The sequence below is a fragment of the Bos javanicus genome, chromosome 9, assembly GCF_032452875.1.
Source record: "Bos javanicus breed banteng chromosome 9, ARS-OSU_banteng_1.0, whole genome shotgun sequence".
NCBI classification, from domain to species: Eukaryota; Metazoa; Chordata; class Mammalia; order Artiodactyla; family Bovidae; genus Bos; species Bos javanicus.
The window spans coordinates 86,990,001-87,007,188 of NC_083876.1; the positions used below are offsets into that span (position 1 = coordinate 86,990,001).

Below are 17,188 nucleotides of genomic sequence, written 5' to 3' on the forward strand. Positions count from 1 at the left end.
AAGGATACCTGGTTTCCTCAGGCCCAGAAATTTCAGACATTGGTGAAGAGTCCCTGGAATTGGATGCTTGGGGCCAAGCAGTCTGGGTCCACCCTCATGTTGTGGAGTTGAAGCAGAGAGAAAAAACCTGTGAGCTAGATGGTAGGAAGAGTCCAGGCTTAAGAACCTAGGTAGAAGGGCTTAGAGAAAGGTGAAGACCTCCAGGTGTAAAAGAATTAAGAAGATGGAATGAATGGAATCAACTGTCAGATAACAGGAGCCAACCAGCCCAATCTAGAGAAAGGAAAAAAAAGTCTTGATTCTTAAATGAGGTCAAACTCTCCAGCAGGCAGGGGTCCCTCCCTTGCCTGCCCTCCTGTCTTCGCCCAGAGTACCTGCTGCCCTCATAATAATGACTGTGACCAAATTGAAATCAGGTGAGAGAGGCTTGCTGCGATGACCCAGTGAAGTTTGTGACTCCACCATAAAGTGGATGGTGGAAGTGTGTGATATTGTTGAAAAAGAAATAGAAGATAAAAATCCTTGTCTTTACCTCTATTCTGAGCAGATGTTGTTCCCAGATGCTCTTGTCTTCAGTTTAATAAAAATATTTTGTTGTTGTTTAGCCACTAAGTGGTGTCTGACTCTTTGTGACCCAAAGGCCCACAGTCCGCCAGGTTCCTCTGTCCCCGGGATTTCCCAGCAAGAATACTGCAGTGGGTTGACATTTCCTTCTCCAGGGGATCTTCCTGACCCAGGGATCGAACCAGTGTCTCATACACATGTCTCCTGCATTGTAGGCGGATTCTTTACTGCCAAACCACCAATAAAAATACTGTTGTTGTTTAGTCACTCAGTCATGACTGACTCTTTGTGACCCCACGGACTGCAGCCAGGCCTCCCTGTCCCTCACCGTCTCCTGAAGTTTGCCCAAGTTCATGTCCATTGCATCGATGGTGCCATCCAGCCATCTCATCCTCGGATGCCTTCTGTTTCTGCCCTCCATCTTTCCCAGCATCAGGTATTAATAAAAATACTAATTCTTTGCAAATGTACTGCACCTCCACCACAAATAGCCACTATTTTCTGACTAGAAACTGAGGGAGGGAAAGCAGTTCAGCCCCTGGGCCTGGGGGAGGCATCAGTGGGTAAAGGCAGGTGACCCCAGCTGGCACCTGTCCCCATGCAGCTATTCTTGTGTGGCATTTCCAAGCTAAAAGAAAAAAAGATTGACAGGAAATTGACAGGGGGTGTCAGTTTCTTCCCTGTCCCTGCCCTTTTTAGGTTCCCTTACAACCTCCCTCCCCTTCCCCCATTCTCCTGGTGTCTCCATTTAATCCCTGATGTGCTGTAGACACATCCACGTGGATGGCTGAGAACTTCCCCAGGGAACATGCTGATGCCAGTACAGTAACCCTAACACATATTGGGGAGGGGGTCAGCCGTGTGAAGAGGAAGTGACTCAAGAGACAGAAAACACTTGGTCCTGTCTGAGTTCCGCAGTTAACAACCTAGTTGAAAAAACAAAAACCATCTCGTGGGAAGTAAACATTATTATACGATCAGTTGTAGGGTGGTCTCTTGTCAAGATAAAGTCCTTGTATGGGGCCTGGGAGGATGCCAGGAGTAGCAGACTCTGGAAGTAGAGAATTCCTGGAGTCAGTGCTGTGGGTGGGGTGGAGTGTTTCCCAGGAACTTGGCTCAGGCTCCTGAGCCCTGTTTGCCCTGAAACTGCTTCTGCTGCTGCTAGAAAGAGTTCGGGACACATGTGGCCGTGGGTATCTAAGGGTGGGGCCGGTGAGGGGGGATGGGTCTCTCTGTGCATATTCCTCACTTCCTGCCTGAGCTGCTGGACAGACCTGGGGGAGAGCTGGGAAAATCTAGGATGGGGGGAGGGGTAAGAGGAAAGGCAGGAAGGGGAGGAGGAAGGTGAAGGGAGAAGAAAGGATGAGGGAGCGATTAGGGGACAGTGAGGGGGACCCAGCCTGGAGAGGGGCAGGCAGAGCGCTCCTGGTAGAGGGTTCACGCCCCCCCCCCCCCCCCCCGCCCGCCCCCCCCCCCCCGCCGCCCCCGCAGCCCCCCCCCCCCCCCCGCGCCCCCCCCCCCGCCCGCCGCCCCCCCCCCCCCCCCCCCCCCCCGCCCCCCCCCCGCCCGCCGCCTCCCCCCCCCCCCCCGCCTCCCCACCCCGCCCCAAGTCCTGGCAGCCAGCCTCTCCCCAGAAGCACCCGGAGCTGTGTGTGGGCTTGTGACTGCAGCAGGGTCCCCTGTCTTGGGGGAGGACTCATCAGAGTATGAGTGTGTGTGTGTGTGTGTGTGTGTGTGTGTGTGTGTGTATGTGTGTGTGATAGAAAGGGGGTTGTGCCTGAGAGAAGGGCAGAAGAGAAGTGTGTGTATGGTGGTGACAAACTTATTTGTGATGAGGAAGGTAAGTGTGAAGAGAGTGAGGGACCACTGGGGAGAGTGTGTTGGGTGTTTGGGGAGCAACTACAACTCATTAGTATGTCAGGACGTTGGGTGTTTGATGTTGTGTGTGTGTGTGTGTGTGTGTGTGACTGTGGACAGGTGAGCCTGGGACAGAAGGGGAGTGGACAGTATGCGTATGCAGAGGGCCCGGAGGGGGATGCCCTAGGGGACCCAGAGAGGAGAGAGACAGTGAAGGGAAATGGCTGTAAGGGGGAAGTTTCTGGATGGCAGTGGACATAGATGGGAGCCTTCTGTGTGGAATTTGTGTGAAGCAGTGTGTACAGACAGTGTAAGGAAGCCAGGGTCCCTGTGGGAGGGGAGCCCAGTGTGTCTTGGCAGAGAGTGGAGAGTGTGGAGGGCAAGCAAGCAGGCACTTGTGTGTGAAAGAGTGTGTGGTGGGGGATGGGGGTGTGCAAAGTGGGGAGAGGGTGTGAGGAGACCTACATGGAAAATTTCTCGAGGGCTTCTGTGCACAAGGGTGGAAGGAGTATAAGTGAGAAGCATGAAGTGTATGAGGGGTGTATGAGTGTGTGGAGCTGGAGAGTCAGGGTGTGGTGTGGGTGACGGAGGGCAGTGTGGAGTGTGAGGGGGCTGGTCTGTGACGGTGGGAGCTGTGAGAAGAAACATGGATGGGGAGTATGGGGCCAAGGAGGGTGATGGCTGTTGTTGGAGCGGTTGCCATAATGACTGACTTCCTCTGGCTCGCCTTTCCTTGGCCTGGACTTTAGAATAAATTAATGGGTTTATTCCTGGCCTTGACCTGGAACTGAAGTTATAAGGGAGCCAAAATTGGCAGGGATAGTAAAGAAACTGACACCCCCATGTCACTTCCTTTCAATCTTTTTTTCTTTTTGCTTGGAAATGCCACACAAGAATAGCTGCCTGGGGACAGGTGTCAGCTGGGGTCACCTGCTGATGCCTCCCCCAGGCCCAGGGGCTGAACTGCATTCCCTCCTTCAGTTTCCAGTCAGCCTGCAGCCTCTGAGCAATTGTATTCCCTTCAATCCCCTCCTGTCTACAAAGCTCACGGGGAGGGACTCCTGGGGGTGCAACAGGTGGGAGTGGGGACACCAACGGAAGTGGGTTTTTGTGTGTGAAGATAAGAGTATGAGACACTGAACGGAAGTGGAGAGGTCGAGAGGAAGTGGAGAGGTCGAGAGCGGTTGGTGTCGAGGGATGGGCAGTGTGGGGCAAAGATGGGAGGTGGAAATGAAGCAGAAGAAAGTGGGGGGAGGCGGGGGGGGGGGGGGAGGCGGAGTGGGGGCAAAGAGTCAGACACGACTGAGCAACTGACCTGACTGACCTGAACTGATATCTTATATCCCCGGGACCTATTTATTTTGTAGCTGGATTTTGTACTTTTGCTGCCGTCACCCCTTCCTCCCATCCTCCCCAAGCCCCATCTCTGACAATCATCACTCTGTTCATAATATTTGAGGCTTTTTTAAAAAGCTATTTTTGGTTCCACACAAGTATGGTAATATATTTGCCTTTGTCTTTCTGGCTTATCTCACTTAGCAAAGTGCCTTCAAGGTCATTCAGTGTTGTCACAAATGAGAAGATTTCCGTCTGTTTTATGGATATCCCTTATGTGAATATATATATCTCTAACTTTTTCTCGACACTCATCCATTGATGGAGACTTAGGTTGTGCCATGTTTAGTGCTGCTCTCACTCCAGTCTGTCTGTTGCTCATGCCTTGGGTTCTGCTGTCTCCACCTCACTCCACGTGAGCCCCTCCCAAAGTGAGTCTGGTTTGAGTCAAGCCTGATTTTGCTAAATCCCTTTAGTGTCAACAGGCCATAAAGCTGGACTTGGTGTGGACTTCTGTCCTTTCCCACAGGCTTTTGGAGGTGAGGAATCATCAGAACTCAACACTGCGCTTGCCTAGTAACTGCTATCACACAATATGGAGCCCTTTTCCTGGTTAATTAAAAAAAATTTTTTAATTGGAAGATAACCTGGAGAATTCCATGGACAGAGGAGCCTGGTGGGCTACAGTCCATGCGGTCACAAACAGTCGGACACCACTGAGCAATACACACACACACACACACCTGCTTTACAACGTTGTATTGGTTTCTGCTGTGCAACAATGTAAGTCAGCCATAAGTATATATATAGCCCCTCCCTCATGAACCTTCCTCCCACCCTGTTCCGATTCATTTTCTGTGTCACTTGACAAGGCTGAGGATGCCTCTAGAGCTGGTAAAACATGATTTCTGGGTTTGTCTGTGAGGGGGTTTCTACCAGATATTAGCATGAGAATGTTCACAGAGAGAGCATGAGAGTGGTTTTATATGAAGTTGTACTTTAAAAGTAAAGTAAAAAGCAAAGTCAAGTCGCTCAGTAGTGTTTGCCTCATAGAGACCCCATGGACTGTAGCTTAACAGGCTCCCCTGTCCATGGGATTTTCCAGGCAAGAGTACTGGAGTGGCTTGCCATTTCCTTCTCCAGAGGATCTTCCTGACCCAGGGATTGAACCCAGGATTCCGGCATTGTAGGCAGATGCTTTACCATCTGAGCCACCAGGGAAGTCCAGGGAAGTTGTACTTTAGGTGTGTTCATAGGAAGGGGGCGCTCAGGGCTTCCTATTCGTCCATCTGGTTCCTGCTTTTGTGCAATCAATGATCTTTGATGCTTATTGTAATTGTTTTGTGGGCCAGGACCTGTGCCCACATTGGATGGCAAACGTAATCCATAAATGCTGTGTGTTCTGACTGCTCCACTGACCTTCCCTTCCCTCATCTCTCTCTGTGTCCTGAGACCTCTTGAGTCCCTGAGACACACAATACTGAAATTAGGCCAAAAATAACTTTACAGTGGCCTCAAAGTGTCCTAGTGAAAGGAAGCATCACACAGGAGGCATGGTCAAAGCCAGGACAAGTCAGAAGACAGGCCATTTGCATCAGTTAATCAAGTTGTGAATGCAAAGGAAAAGTTCTTAAATGAAATCAAAAGTGCTCCTTTGGTGAACACATGCATGATAAAGAAGGAAAATTTACCACCAAGGGAAAATGGTAAAATTGGTTGAAAAAAAAAATCCTAAGTAGGATGGTCATCAGATGTGGTAACAGACATGATATGGTACATCTACTGTGTCACTGTGATTGGACACCAGCTTTGGGATTCCTAGGGTCTGAACTCCTGAGGTCTGAAGTGAACAGCATTCTCTGCCATCTCATTTTATGAACAACAAATTATATGTCAGTAAAATGATAGCTTTTAAAATAAATAAAATCAGTTCCAATCACCAAGAAGATAATTGGTAAATAATTTCTAAAGCTAGAAAACTACATTCCAAGGGAGAAATAGCTTCAGGACCTGTATAACTTTGAGCCAGCCTTGTGTGAAACTGTCAAACTGAAACTGTCCCAGGATCTTCCAGTGGTAGTTGATTAGCCACACCAGCAGGATCATTCAGTAATGGATTCATCGCTGAATGAGGCAGAGTGCCCACTGAGACAGAACTGGACCAATTCTATAAAGATAAATCACAGTTTTTTCATCATGTGCTGCGTGTGCTTAGTCTCTCAGTCATGTTCAACTCTTTGTGATACCATGGACTACAGCCTGCCAGGCTCCCCTGTCCATGGGATTCTCCAGGCAAGAATACTGGTGTGTGTTGCCATGCCCTCCTCTAGGGCATCTTCCCAACCCAGGGATCAAACCCAGGTCTCTTGAATTGTACGTGAATTCTTTACCGTCTCAGCCACCAGGGAAGCACTTTTTTCATCATACTCACTCTCAAAACATAATATGGAACAAAAAAAATTCATCATCTCTCATTAAAAGATTTGTATTAAAAAATATGCAAACTATGCAAACAGCAGGAGATCAAAGGCAGCCAAGCAAAGACTGAGTCCTGAGGCCAACAGAGCACCTGTTGGGGCTTCCTGGGTGCAGCATCACCTGCAGAAAAGAAAGAGGTGTTGGCCCAGGAGATTGAGGAAATTCTGTCACTATCCTTGGGCTGCCCCTCCCCAGCCCCCCTTCCAGACCCGCCCTCACTGAGGGGCTTCTATGTCCTCCACCCCCACCCCCACCCCAGGCCCAGCAGCTTCTTGTCACGTCCTTCTTCCTTCCTGTGTCACAGAGTCACCCCAGGCCTTGACATCCCCTGCTCAGGCTCAGGACTGCAGCCAGTGAGGAATCAATCTGCTCCCTTTACTCAGGTCTGGATCCTCCCTGAGGGGGTCCTAAAGGACCAGGGAGCAGGTCCCCGGAGGAGGGGCCTTGCTTCCTGACAGCCTTGGGGGCTGCAGGCAAACCTCCTTCCTTTGCGCCCCTCAAGCCTCTGAGAAGCACACACAGCTCTCAGGACCAGGGTCCCTGCCCCCATCTGTTCCTGGTCCCCCCAGCTGGGCACCTCCACCCCAGCTTAGGCACCCCCATCCCCAGACACCTCTGCTCAAGGCAGGGCTGCTCAGTGATGGAGGCTCTGGGTCCCCAGGAGGCTGGTGACCGGCAGGCCACACTGAGTCAGAACTGCTGCTGCTCCAGGAGCACAGGCCTGGCCTCAGCCCTTCCCCCAGTCTCTGCTGTGGGGCTCCTGCCTTGCCTGCTTGACCCAGGCCACTTCCTGTGAGAACGGGCCTTTGGAGTTGGGTCTGCAAAGGCCTTCCCACCCCTTCCTTGTGGGATGAGAGCCCGGCCCCTCTCGTCTTGGCCCCTGGGTGGGTCCCCTCCCCGCTGACACATCATGTGGAGCCCCTATGCTGCTCTCAGCCCCCGTGAGTCCTGCCCTCGCCCTGAGTGCCTGCTGTTCTCACACCACCTACCGGGGCCCTGCCAGCCAGCAGTCTGTGCTCAGTCAGGGGACTTGGCTAAACCCTCTTAACTTCAACAGGCCCCCAGCCACCCCCCACTTCCCACTGTCATTTAACAGTGAGGACCTTTCAGAACTGAGGCCAGAGCTTGTCCAAGTTCTGCTCTCAGGTGATATGGGGTCTTATTCACCTGCTCATTTCCACGATGAGGCGGTTCAGTGAGGGCAGGGGTTGGCTGGGATTCACCTTCCCCATCCCACACCAGGCCCTGTGCCCCTGCCTTTTCTCCCTCAGTACCTGCTCCTGGAAAGGACTCAGCCTAGGAAAACAGTTATGATGAAACTGGTGAGGACCACGGGGAGGATCCAGGGTTTGGACTTGATGGGTGGGGCCATTGGCTGCACTGTAGGGGGGCCTGTGGTCGGTGATGCTGCAAGGAGAGTAAGAGTGAAGCCCTTGTCCAGACCCCAAACTCGGCAGATGCCTCCTCACCCCCCTGACTCAGAACCCCTACTGTGCAGACAGCTTGCACCCATCACATGGAGGCCCCTGTGTTAGATCCTCAGGCGAGATGGGGGGAAGGGAGGAGCCCAGTCCTCACGGGGCTCTGACAGCTAATGGGGGAGCAAGGTTTCCAACACAGCCACTCATTCCTGCTGTGACATCAGAGATATGAGGATGAAGTCCTCGGGAGCTGACAGCAGAGGTGGTATTGACAGTTTTCCTGAAGTGGAATTGGTGACATTTAAAAGAAGATTTTGGAAAGAGGGTACAGTGAGAAATAAATCCCAGATATCAAAAAGACGTCTACAGGATTTGGATCAGCAAAAATCTACATTCAGTAGTCCAAATGCCTGTGCTGTGAGGAGAGATGTCAGGAGGTGGAAGAGGAAGGAGGATGACAGAGCATCCCGGATCATTGTTCTCCCAGGATCAACTCACTTTTTAAATTTTTTTTTTTACATTTTTTTATTTTATTTTTATTCATGACCAAACCATTATTAATTGGGGTATAGCCATTAACAGTGCTATGACAGTTTTAGGTGAACAGTGAAGGGATTCAGCCATAGATACACATGTACCCCTTCTCCCCTAAACCCCTCTCCCATCCAGGCTGGCACATAACACTGAGTAGAGTTTCATGTGCTATACAGTGGGAGCTTGTTGGTTATCCATTTACAAATAGCGGTGTGTACATGACCTTCCCAAAGTCCCTATCTATCCCTTCCCCCGGGTAACCATAAGCTTGTTTTCTAAGTCTGTGAGTCTCTTTCTGTTTTGTAAGTTTTCTTGCACTATTTCTTTTTAGATTCCACATATAAGGCATGTCTTATGATATTTCTCCTTCTCTTTCTGACTTAAATCACTCAGTATGACACTCTCCAGGGCCATCCGTTTCAGGAACAGCTCACTTTAGATAGGTCACTTTGCCAAAACACACACACACAGACACACACATGCACACACAGACATTGGGTCCATATCACCTTGAGTGGACTACCACTTCCTTATACTCGTCTCACTTACCTGAGGTCTTCAACATTTTCTCCCAGCACACCATAAAATCCTGAAGCCAGGCCCGACAGTCTCCCATGGAGACCTTCTTGAAGAAGTCGGTCACAGCTCTGTCATTCTCCCACTTCTCTTTCATCTGTCTCCCTCTAGAATGATCTATTGTCCAGTGCCCATTCTCTGAATCAAAGCGGAGGCACATTTCTCCATTGAAGCCGAACTGCCAGGATGCACTGATGTGTCCATCTTCTTCACAACGGCACGTCATCCTGCCCTGCAGGGTCAGAGGGTCTGACCCCATCGAGGAAAAGAAAGAGCTCAGGCTCTGGACTTGACAAATTCTTTGCCTCACTGTGGTCCACCTCCCCTGGGCCCAGGTAATTGGCCCTGTTCTCTCCTCCAAGGCCTGCTCCTTCCACTGGACTACTAGGGAAGGACCAATACCCAATTGAATTTTTTACCCATAAACAATGGATGCAGCCCCTTCAGTATTTGGACTTCCTAACTCACCCCTAGACTCGATGGACATGAGTTTGACTTGATGGACATGAATTTGAGCAACCTCTGGGAGTTGGTGAAGGACAGGGAAGCTGGCATGCTTCAGTCCATGGGGTTGCAAAGAGTGGGACACGACTGAGTGACTCAACTGAACCGAATTGAACTCACCTCTGGCCGTGTGTTTTTCCGGTATAATGTCAGGCAATTGCCCCTTGAGGAAGTTCCCAATGTCTCTCAGTGTTTCTGTCTGTGTTTCCCAAGTGTTCGTAGTTTTCACCTCTTCTCCCAAAGGACTTGTGGATTGGATCTTGGTGCCACCACAGTGATAGGAGAGAAAAACATTCCCATCGACCTGGCCTTGAACTACACACCACGGCTCTCCAGGACTGGGGTGAGGATAGACGGTGAAGTTGTAGCAAAGAGAGTGAGCATCTATGAAGGAAAATGCAGGTGAGGGCAGGTTTTGGAGAAGACCCATTACCTCTTCCCCCAACTTATGTGAGAGCAGAGTAAAGCTGCAGAGCTGGGTTGGTAGAGCAGGAAGGCCCCCCTGCCCCCTAACACCACCTACAGGCTGAGCAAGCAGAGAAACCACATAACATTATCTCTACTCTGCTCATAAGGCCAACACAGAACCCAAAGCTGCAGAAAGGAGAATTCACAGGATTTAGCAAGGCCAGGGAGATGCTGCTGATCTACCACTTTGATGGGTCTTGGAATCCTGGAGAAGGCCTGGCCCACATGGCATGAAAGAGAAAATCCAGAACTTCCGAGGCAGGTGGTAGAGAAGGGGATTAAAGGCTCAGAGAAGTGAATGTGCCAGGGCGGGCACGGTATGAAAGGGCAGGAAAGTGTGCAGTCCACCAGGCTCTATGGAGCCCGAGAGGAAAGAATGGATGAGAAGCATCTCCAACAGCTCAAGGGTGACTTTTGCTGAAGGTCAGGGACAGTGGTGGGATTGGTGTTCCTGTGTGCTTCCAGCAGGAGTGAGGAAGGAGAAGGGGAAAGAGCTGATGCCAGGTGGAGTGCTCTATGTCAGCAACAAAGCAGATGCAGTGGCCAAAGTGACCAGAGAGCCCCACTGTAGCCAAGACTTACTGCAGAGAGTACGTCGCTGGCTCACAGCACAGGGTGATCATAAAGGCAAAGAGAAGAGCAGTGAGCCCTGTTAAAAACTACATGATTGAAAGGAAAAATTATATAAAAAAATAGAGACAAACACAAGGCTGGATGTTCAGGAGGCTGAGTGCAGACATCCCAACAAAATGTCTGGGTCCTTTGTGCAGTATCCAGCACTGAGTCAGGTTTTATATTCAGAATCCATCACTAGAGACAGAGATGCCAGGCATCAGCAAGGAGGGCCCTCCTCTCACCACAGCAAGTGCAGAAGTCCTTCTGGCCTTTGGAAGCCACACGGTCATTGACTGGGGTAAGTGTACACTTGGTAGAGAAGCCACCCCCACATTCATAAGGACCTAGAGTGGGACTGGTATCATGTCCAGCAGTCTGAAACATCATCATGGCCTGCCTGTTATTACTGTGGTGCCTGAGATCTGTGGTAAGGAGTACACATCTGTCCCACGTGCTGCCCACAGGAGTGTCACCCATTCACTGGTCCTCATAGTGCTCATTTCACATTCACTGCATTTGCAATATGAATGAAAAATCTTCACAGTTAGTAAATTACCATGGGGTGAGGGCTACCATAGAAGCGATTTCCAAGTTCACACTTCTGACACTGACCTTCATCCCCCAATAGTACATGTAAACAATATCATATTCTGGAGAAAATGACAGAGAGGAGTACCAATCTACAACCCTCCAGGGCTGAAGAGTGTCGTCCCTATCCTATCTCCATTTAATTCCCAGTGTGGCCATAGATTTCTGTAATTGTACATATGATATATTTCAGGCTCTGCAGACCATAGTTTTCTGTTACAACTGCTGTCCTAGCACAAAAACAGTCACAGACGATTGGTGAATGATGATTTGCTTCTTGGGCAGATGACCCAGCAGAACCTGTGACGTCAGAGGTGCTATGTGCCGAATATGGCATTTTACTTGGAGGTTCACAACACAGACCCTTTATGTCCTGAAGCAAGGCCATGTGATTTGCAGTGGGGAATACTACAGCATTTCAATGTGGCTCCTGGTATGGTCCTGGGGGCTGGTGGAGGTGAAGCCTCTGGTCATGAAATGTCAACGTTGTCTATCATGATCTGGGCTCATCAACCCCTAGTCATTAGTTCAGATAGACCAGCCACCATAGGATTAAAGCGATATGGTGGTTTGGCATAAGAAGGGCCAGAGGCAACAAATAGGAAGAGAGCAGCAGGTGGCTTAGGCCTGACATCAGAATTGTAGGACCACTATTCCCTGGGGCCTGCCCTGTGGTTCAGCGGTATGGAATCCGCTTGCAATGTAGGAGCTGGAGTAGATGTGGGATCTATCCCTGAGTGAGAGAAGATCCCATGGAAGAGAGCATGGCAAGTCACTCCAGTGTTCTTGCCTGGAGAAACTCTTGGACAGAGGACCCTCGTGGGCTATAGTCCATAGGATCACAAAGAGTTGGACATGACTAAAGTGACTTAGCATGCACACACTATTCCCTGCTCATGCCTGAGGCTTCATGCAGTGTCCCCTATATCTCCATGGACCAAGGAAGCCATTCTAGAGCAGAGGGGTCAGGGAACAGTAGCCCATATCTGCTGGACCCACACTCCTTTCACATTCACACCACCCAGAACCTACAAGGTAGGACAGAGCAAGTTTTTGGTTCACTAACAGGCAGCTAAGGCATCCCTTGCACTAGTCCTTAGGGGAGGAGTCATCTGTTACTGTTTTGTGACCCAGGGCAGTCACATTGTTCTTTTGCTTTTTTCAGGTCGTCTTTTCCTGCTCTTGTAGCACAAATGTGGAGATGCATAACACACACAGACACCACATGGCCTGTGGAGACCAACAGATTTACTCTCTGTCTTTTGAAGAAAAGGTTCTCCAACTCCTGTCTTAAATATAGCTATAAGAGGCCACTGTCTCCATAGTCTCAGGGAATATGAATGTGGGACCAAAGGGTAGAAGTGGGGGTGCCCGTCCTCACCCTCGTGCCCTGTGTCACACACTTTGGGAAACTCTTCTCCCATCTCTCCTGCTTTACGTCCTGGGGGCCAGGCTGGGAGGCTTCTGCTGGGGTGAATTCTCAGGCAAGAGGATAGGGTGCCAGTTGACAGAGGGCAGGTTTAGGATCCCTTCACAGATGGGAAGTTGTTGGAGGCCCTGAGGTTCTTTGGACGGGGAGGGATATGGAAAAAATAGTGTTGTAACCAAGCAGGACTCTAAGGAGGCTTCCTAGGACAGACTCCACCCATCTCCCCGCCCCTCCCTCCTGCGCTGGCCCCCCACTTCCCGCCCAAGTGGCGGACTCCACCTAGACCCTTGCCCATCTCCCGCCACCTCTCCTGCGGCCAACGCAACTGGTCAGACTCCACCCAGCCTTCCCCTGAACCGCGTGGGTTCGGTCCCTCGGAAGCGGCCGCCACCTTTCCTGCACCCACTTCAGTGACTCCTAATTCCGGGAGCCCGGGGGGCTGCAGCAGCATTTCGTGACGCCGACCTGGCTCTTTCGTCTCCTTGCCTTCCCTCCCTTCCTGCTGGGATTGATTTCTTTTTCACCCAGATCTTGTCTTTTCCCTGCAGGGGGACGGCAACCTGCCGCGAGTGGGGGCGGGGAGCAGGAGCCCAGCGGGAAAGGAGCGCGCGGAGCTTTAAAGCAGGGAGGCGGCCTCGCCGCGGCGTTCCCCGAACCGCCTCGGACACCCGATCCCTCTCCGGTCTTATGGCCCCGTGTCCGCTCCCCAAAGGTTAATCCCCGAACTCACCGCCTCGCGCCGTGCAGAACCGGAGAGCCACGAGTAGCACCTGAGCCGCGAAACCAAGACGCGCTCCGGGGCCAGCCTTCCTGTCCATCACCACGTGGAAACTGGTTGGATCCGACCTTGCCGGGAGCTATTTATACGAGGGCTAGCCCGGCATCAGTCCATTCTCCGCCCCCTCACTGACTCCGGGCAGTAGCCGCGCCCTCCTGACTCACTCCTTTCTCCTCCAGTCCCTCAGCGGGGGACTTTCTCCTCCAAGACATTCTCGCCCCTCAACCTTCCTCCTCATTCCCGCCTGCAGTCTTCCTGCGGTGGTGGTTTACTCGCTCAGTCGTGTCTGACTCTTGCGACCCCGAGGACTGCAGCCCGCCGGGCTCCTCTGACCATGGGGATTCTCCAGGCGAGAGTACTTCAGTGGGTCGCCATGTCCTCCTCCTTGGGATTTTCCTGTCTCTGGGATCGAAGCCGGATCTCGTACGTTGCAGGATGAGTCTTTACTGACTGAGCTTCGAGGGAAGCCCTGCTTTTCTTAAAAGACTCAAGATTGCACCCTGCACCCCCCCCCCCCAAAAAAAACCACCACCCCCACCGGCAAACTCTGTGGATCTCTTGAAAGGGCCTGGAGAGAGCCCTTAAGTGCAGTGTCATCAGCAATATATTTTCTAGTAGTTTCTGTCCGAGAGTAGTCCTAGACCTTTTGTGGGCCAAAGTAACTGTTCATTAGGAAGTTTGAGGACTGAGGCCGGAATCCGATTTTCCAGGTTCCGCGTGGAGACCGGGATCCAGCGCTGCCACCGGGCGCCCCCTGGCGGTCTCTTCCGGCTGCTTGTTCTACTCTGGTGCGTTCGTGCATGCTAAGTCGCTTCAGCCATGTCTGACTCCTAGTGCCCCATGGACTTTAGCCTACCAGGCTCCTCTGTTCGTGGGGATTCTCTAGGCAAGAATACAGGAGTGGACTGCAATGCTCTCCTCCAAGGGATCTACACTGTAGCCTGTGTGATCCATTTTCTTCCCCCTCATAATTTACTTTTATGCAGTGTCCAAGCAGCATTGAGCATCTCACGTTCACGTCTCAGGGCTATCCACTGATGAAGAGTGAGATCATCCATCACTCGTTGGGACTGACAAGGCCTCCTAATTCTTGGGAAGTGGGTCTACCAATAACATTGAGAGGTCAACATCTATGATAGAGGGCTCCATCTCTCTGTTATCATGGGGCTCTTGGCCTCTGCTAGCTTCAGGGGTGAGTGAGCCCTGACCTCGGAGGGTCGTGCTGACACTTCAGCACGGGCAGTGCTCCATTTCATGTCTTGTCACTGAGTGACTCTGGGTTCCCTATTTATAGATGTGGAAATAGATTCGAGCAGAGTTTTAGGGAAGTAGCAAGAGCAATCAGGTGGAGTTTCATGTTCTTAGAAGTATGCTCGTTGTCAACACTCATTAAAATTACCTCCCAGTTGATTCCACTCTCATCTGGGGTCTAGACTATGTCCAGGTGCCAGGAGCATGCACGGGTGGGGGTTGCCAGGCCTGTCCAGAGAGGCCCGTCTTCCCCTACCTGGCTGTCCTGACCAGGACTCTAATGCTGTCCTTCTGCCTTTCTCCTGCTCTCCTAGTCATTTGCCTCTTCACCAGCCTTCTCCACTGGGCTACATGGTCCCCATGTTGCCTCTTGCCAGAGATTACACCCAGGGCCCTGTCCCCAGGCCTATGCATGAGTCTTCCCCTGACACATCGATCACCTGAACCCACCAAGTTGCTGCCCCACCCAAGCCTGAGTCCTGTCCTCCTCCCAGCCCCCATGTGTCTCTTGTTCCCAAATTGTTACACACCAGGCTCTTGGCCTCCTTCATCAATAGAAATCAATCAGAGGCCAGACAATAGAAATAAATTTCTTAAAAGAAATTGAGGCATGGCTTTACTGGGGGTCCTGGTTCAGCAGAGGGGACAGAGAACAAATGACAGTTTCCTTGCTTGCTCACTCCCCGAGGTGGTGGGGTGAGCTGGTTCCTTCTATGGGGTGAGGGGAGAGGTGTTCCCAGGGGTCAGTCAGAGGGGTGGCTTCGGGGACTGGCTGAACCCTCAAGTGTTGTGTGCTGGGGGCATGTGAGGCATCCTGCTTTTGCTCTGGGCTCTTGAAAAGTGGCAGTTAGGCTTTTCATCTCTTTGTATCTTTCTCCCAGAATAGCTTCAACTACTCCAACTAAAAAACAGTCTATTTTTAAAAACCTTTTTATTTTGTATTGGGTATAGCTGATTTACAAACCGTGTTGGGATAGTTTCAGGTGAACAGCTAAGGGACTCACCTGTACACATGCATGTATCCATTCTCCCTACACTCTCATCCTGACAGGGCAGGCACATAACAGTGAGCAGAGTTGTGGGTTCGTTCTTTGGGCTGGGAAGATTCCCTGGAGAAGGAAAGAGCAAACTACTCCAGTGTTCTTGGTTGGAAAATCCCATGGACAGAGGAGCTGGCAGGCTACAGTCCATGAGGACAGAAAGAGTTAGACACACACAGAAAGAGAGCACACACACAGACACACCATGTGACACACTTCGGTCCTGAACAGTTATCCATTTTAAATAGAGCAGGGTGTATATGACTTTCCCATACTCCCTAATGATCTCTTTTCCCCATCCTACCCCTAGCAACTATAAGTTTGTTCTCTAACTAAGTTTGTGAGTCTCTATCTGAGAATGCAAAACGTCCTTAATTGCTGATATGAAGAAAGTTTTATGGGTTTGGATGGAAGATCCAACCAACCACAACATTTTCTGAAGCAAAAGCCAAATCGAGATCAAAGCCCTAACTCTCTTCATTTCTATGAAGGCTGAGAGAGGTGAAAAAGCCGCAGAGGAAAATTTGAAGATAGCAGGGGTTGTTGCATGAAGTTTAAGGAAAGAAGGCATCTCCATAACATAAAGTGCAGAGTGGAGTAACTAGACCTGATATAGAAGCTGCTGCAAGTTTTCCAAAAGATTTAGCTAAGAGAATCTACGAAGGTGGCTCCACTGAATCAGAGATTTCCAGTGTAGACAAAATATCCATCTATTGGAAGAAGATGCCTGCCAGGACTTTGATACCTAGAGAGGAGTGGTCAATGCCTGGCTTTAAAGATTCCAAGAACAGGCTGATTCTCTTGATAAGGACTAATGCAGCAGATTATTGGAAGTTGATGGCCATTTACCACTTGAAAAATTCTAAAGCCCTTTAAAGTTAGGCCGAATCTGTTCTGCCTGTGCTTTGTAAATGAAACAGTGAAGCCTGGATGACAGCACACCTGTTTACGACATTGGCGCCAAATGTTTTAAGTCCAATATTGAGACAAATATTGCTCAGAAAGAAAGATCACTTTCAAAATATTACTGCTGACTGACAAAGCATCCAAGAATGTGATGGAGAAGTACAATGAGATTCATGTTATTTTCATGGCTGCCAACACAACATCCACATGAATCATGCAGTAATTATGATGTTCAACTCATAGTATTTAGGAAGTACATTATAGGCTATAGCTGCATAGATAGTTATTCCTCTGTTGGATCTGGGCAAAGTCAACTGAAAAATTTCTGCACTGAATTCATTTTTTGAAAAAACTTATAATCTTTAAAAAAAAACATTTACTAATTTATTTTTTTGGTCACATTGGTTTTAATTGAGGCATGCGGGATCTTTGCTGGGTCATGCAGGAACCTTCATTGCAGCACACAGACTCTCTAGTGGTGTCGCCTGGGCTCAGTAGTTGTGACACGTGGGCTTAGTTGTTTGGCGACATGTGAGATCTTGGGTCTCTGAACAGGTAGTTTTCTGAACAAGTATCAAGCCATCATTCCTTGCATTGGCAGGTAGATTCTTCACCACTGGACCACCAGGGAAGTCCCTTTACATTGGATTCATGATTATAGATTCCACTGAAAACAGTGAATCACGGGAATAGGTTGAAATGTCAACATTAATGTGAATATAGAGAAGTAGATTTCTACCATCACAGATGACTTTGAGGGGTTCAAGAATTCACTGGAGAAAGTATGTGCAGATGTAGTGGAAATAACAAGGAAGCTAGAGTTAGAAGTGGAGCCTGAAGATGT

The 17,188-nt window shown here is 50.2% G+C and overlaps 1 protein-coding gene across 3 annotated transcripts; it reads right to left on the reverse strand.

The window, feature by feature from the left end:
• Window positions 1-6,225: 6,225 nt before the first annotated feature.
• Window positions 6,226-13,665, reverse strand: LOC133254158 (UL16-binding protein 1-like). 3 transcript variants are annotated; one of them, XM_061428285.1, is made up of 6 exons: window positions 13,099-13,659; window positions 10,320-10,357; window positions 9,390-9,653; window positions 8,739-9,014; window positions 7,509-7,641; window positions 6,226-6,354 (listed from the first exon to the last, which is right to left on the reverse strand). In XM_061428285.1, exons 1-5 carry the CDS (start codon window positions 13,185-13,187, stop codon window positions 7,526-7,528), a joined length of 783 nt encoding a protein of 260 aa, XP_061284269.1. In that variant the 5' UTR covers window positions 13,188-13,659; the 3' UTR covers window positions 6,226-6,354; window positions 7,509-7,525. The 3 variants fall into 3 exon arrangements, with proteins under 3 accessions (XP_061284269.1, XP_061284270.1, XP_061284271.1); XM_061428286.1 differs by lacking the exon at window positions 7,509-7,641 and having other exon boundaries at window positions 13,099-13,665; XM_061428287.1 differs by lacking the exon at window positions 10,320-10,357 and having other exon boundaries at window positions 13,100-13,658.
• Window positions 13,666-17,188: the final 3,523 nt, after the last annotated feature.

What these genes read in the sequence shown, in the direction of transcription:
- LOC133254158 (XM_061428285.1), bottom strand. Translation starts at nt 13,187, where the DNA reads ATGGACAGGAAGGCTGGCCCCGGAGCGCGTCTTGGTTTCGCGGCTCAG. An exon ending in GGAAAAACACACGGCCAGAG is followed by an intron (nt 9,015 to 9,389) that starts GTGAGTTCAATT and finishes CGATGGGGTCAG; the next exon opens with ACCCTCTGACCCTGCAGGGC. An exon ending in GAAAATGTTGAAGACCTCAG is followed by an intron (nt 7,642 to 8,738) that starts GTAAGTGAGACG and finishes CTCTCCTTGCAG; the next exon opens with CATCACCGACCACAGGCCCC.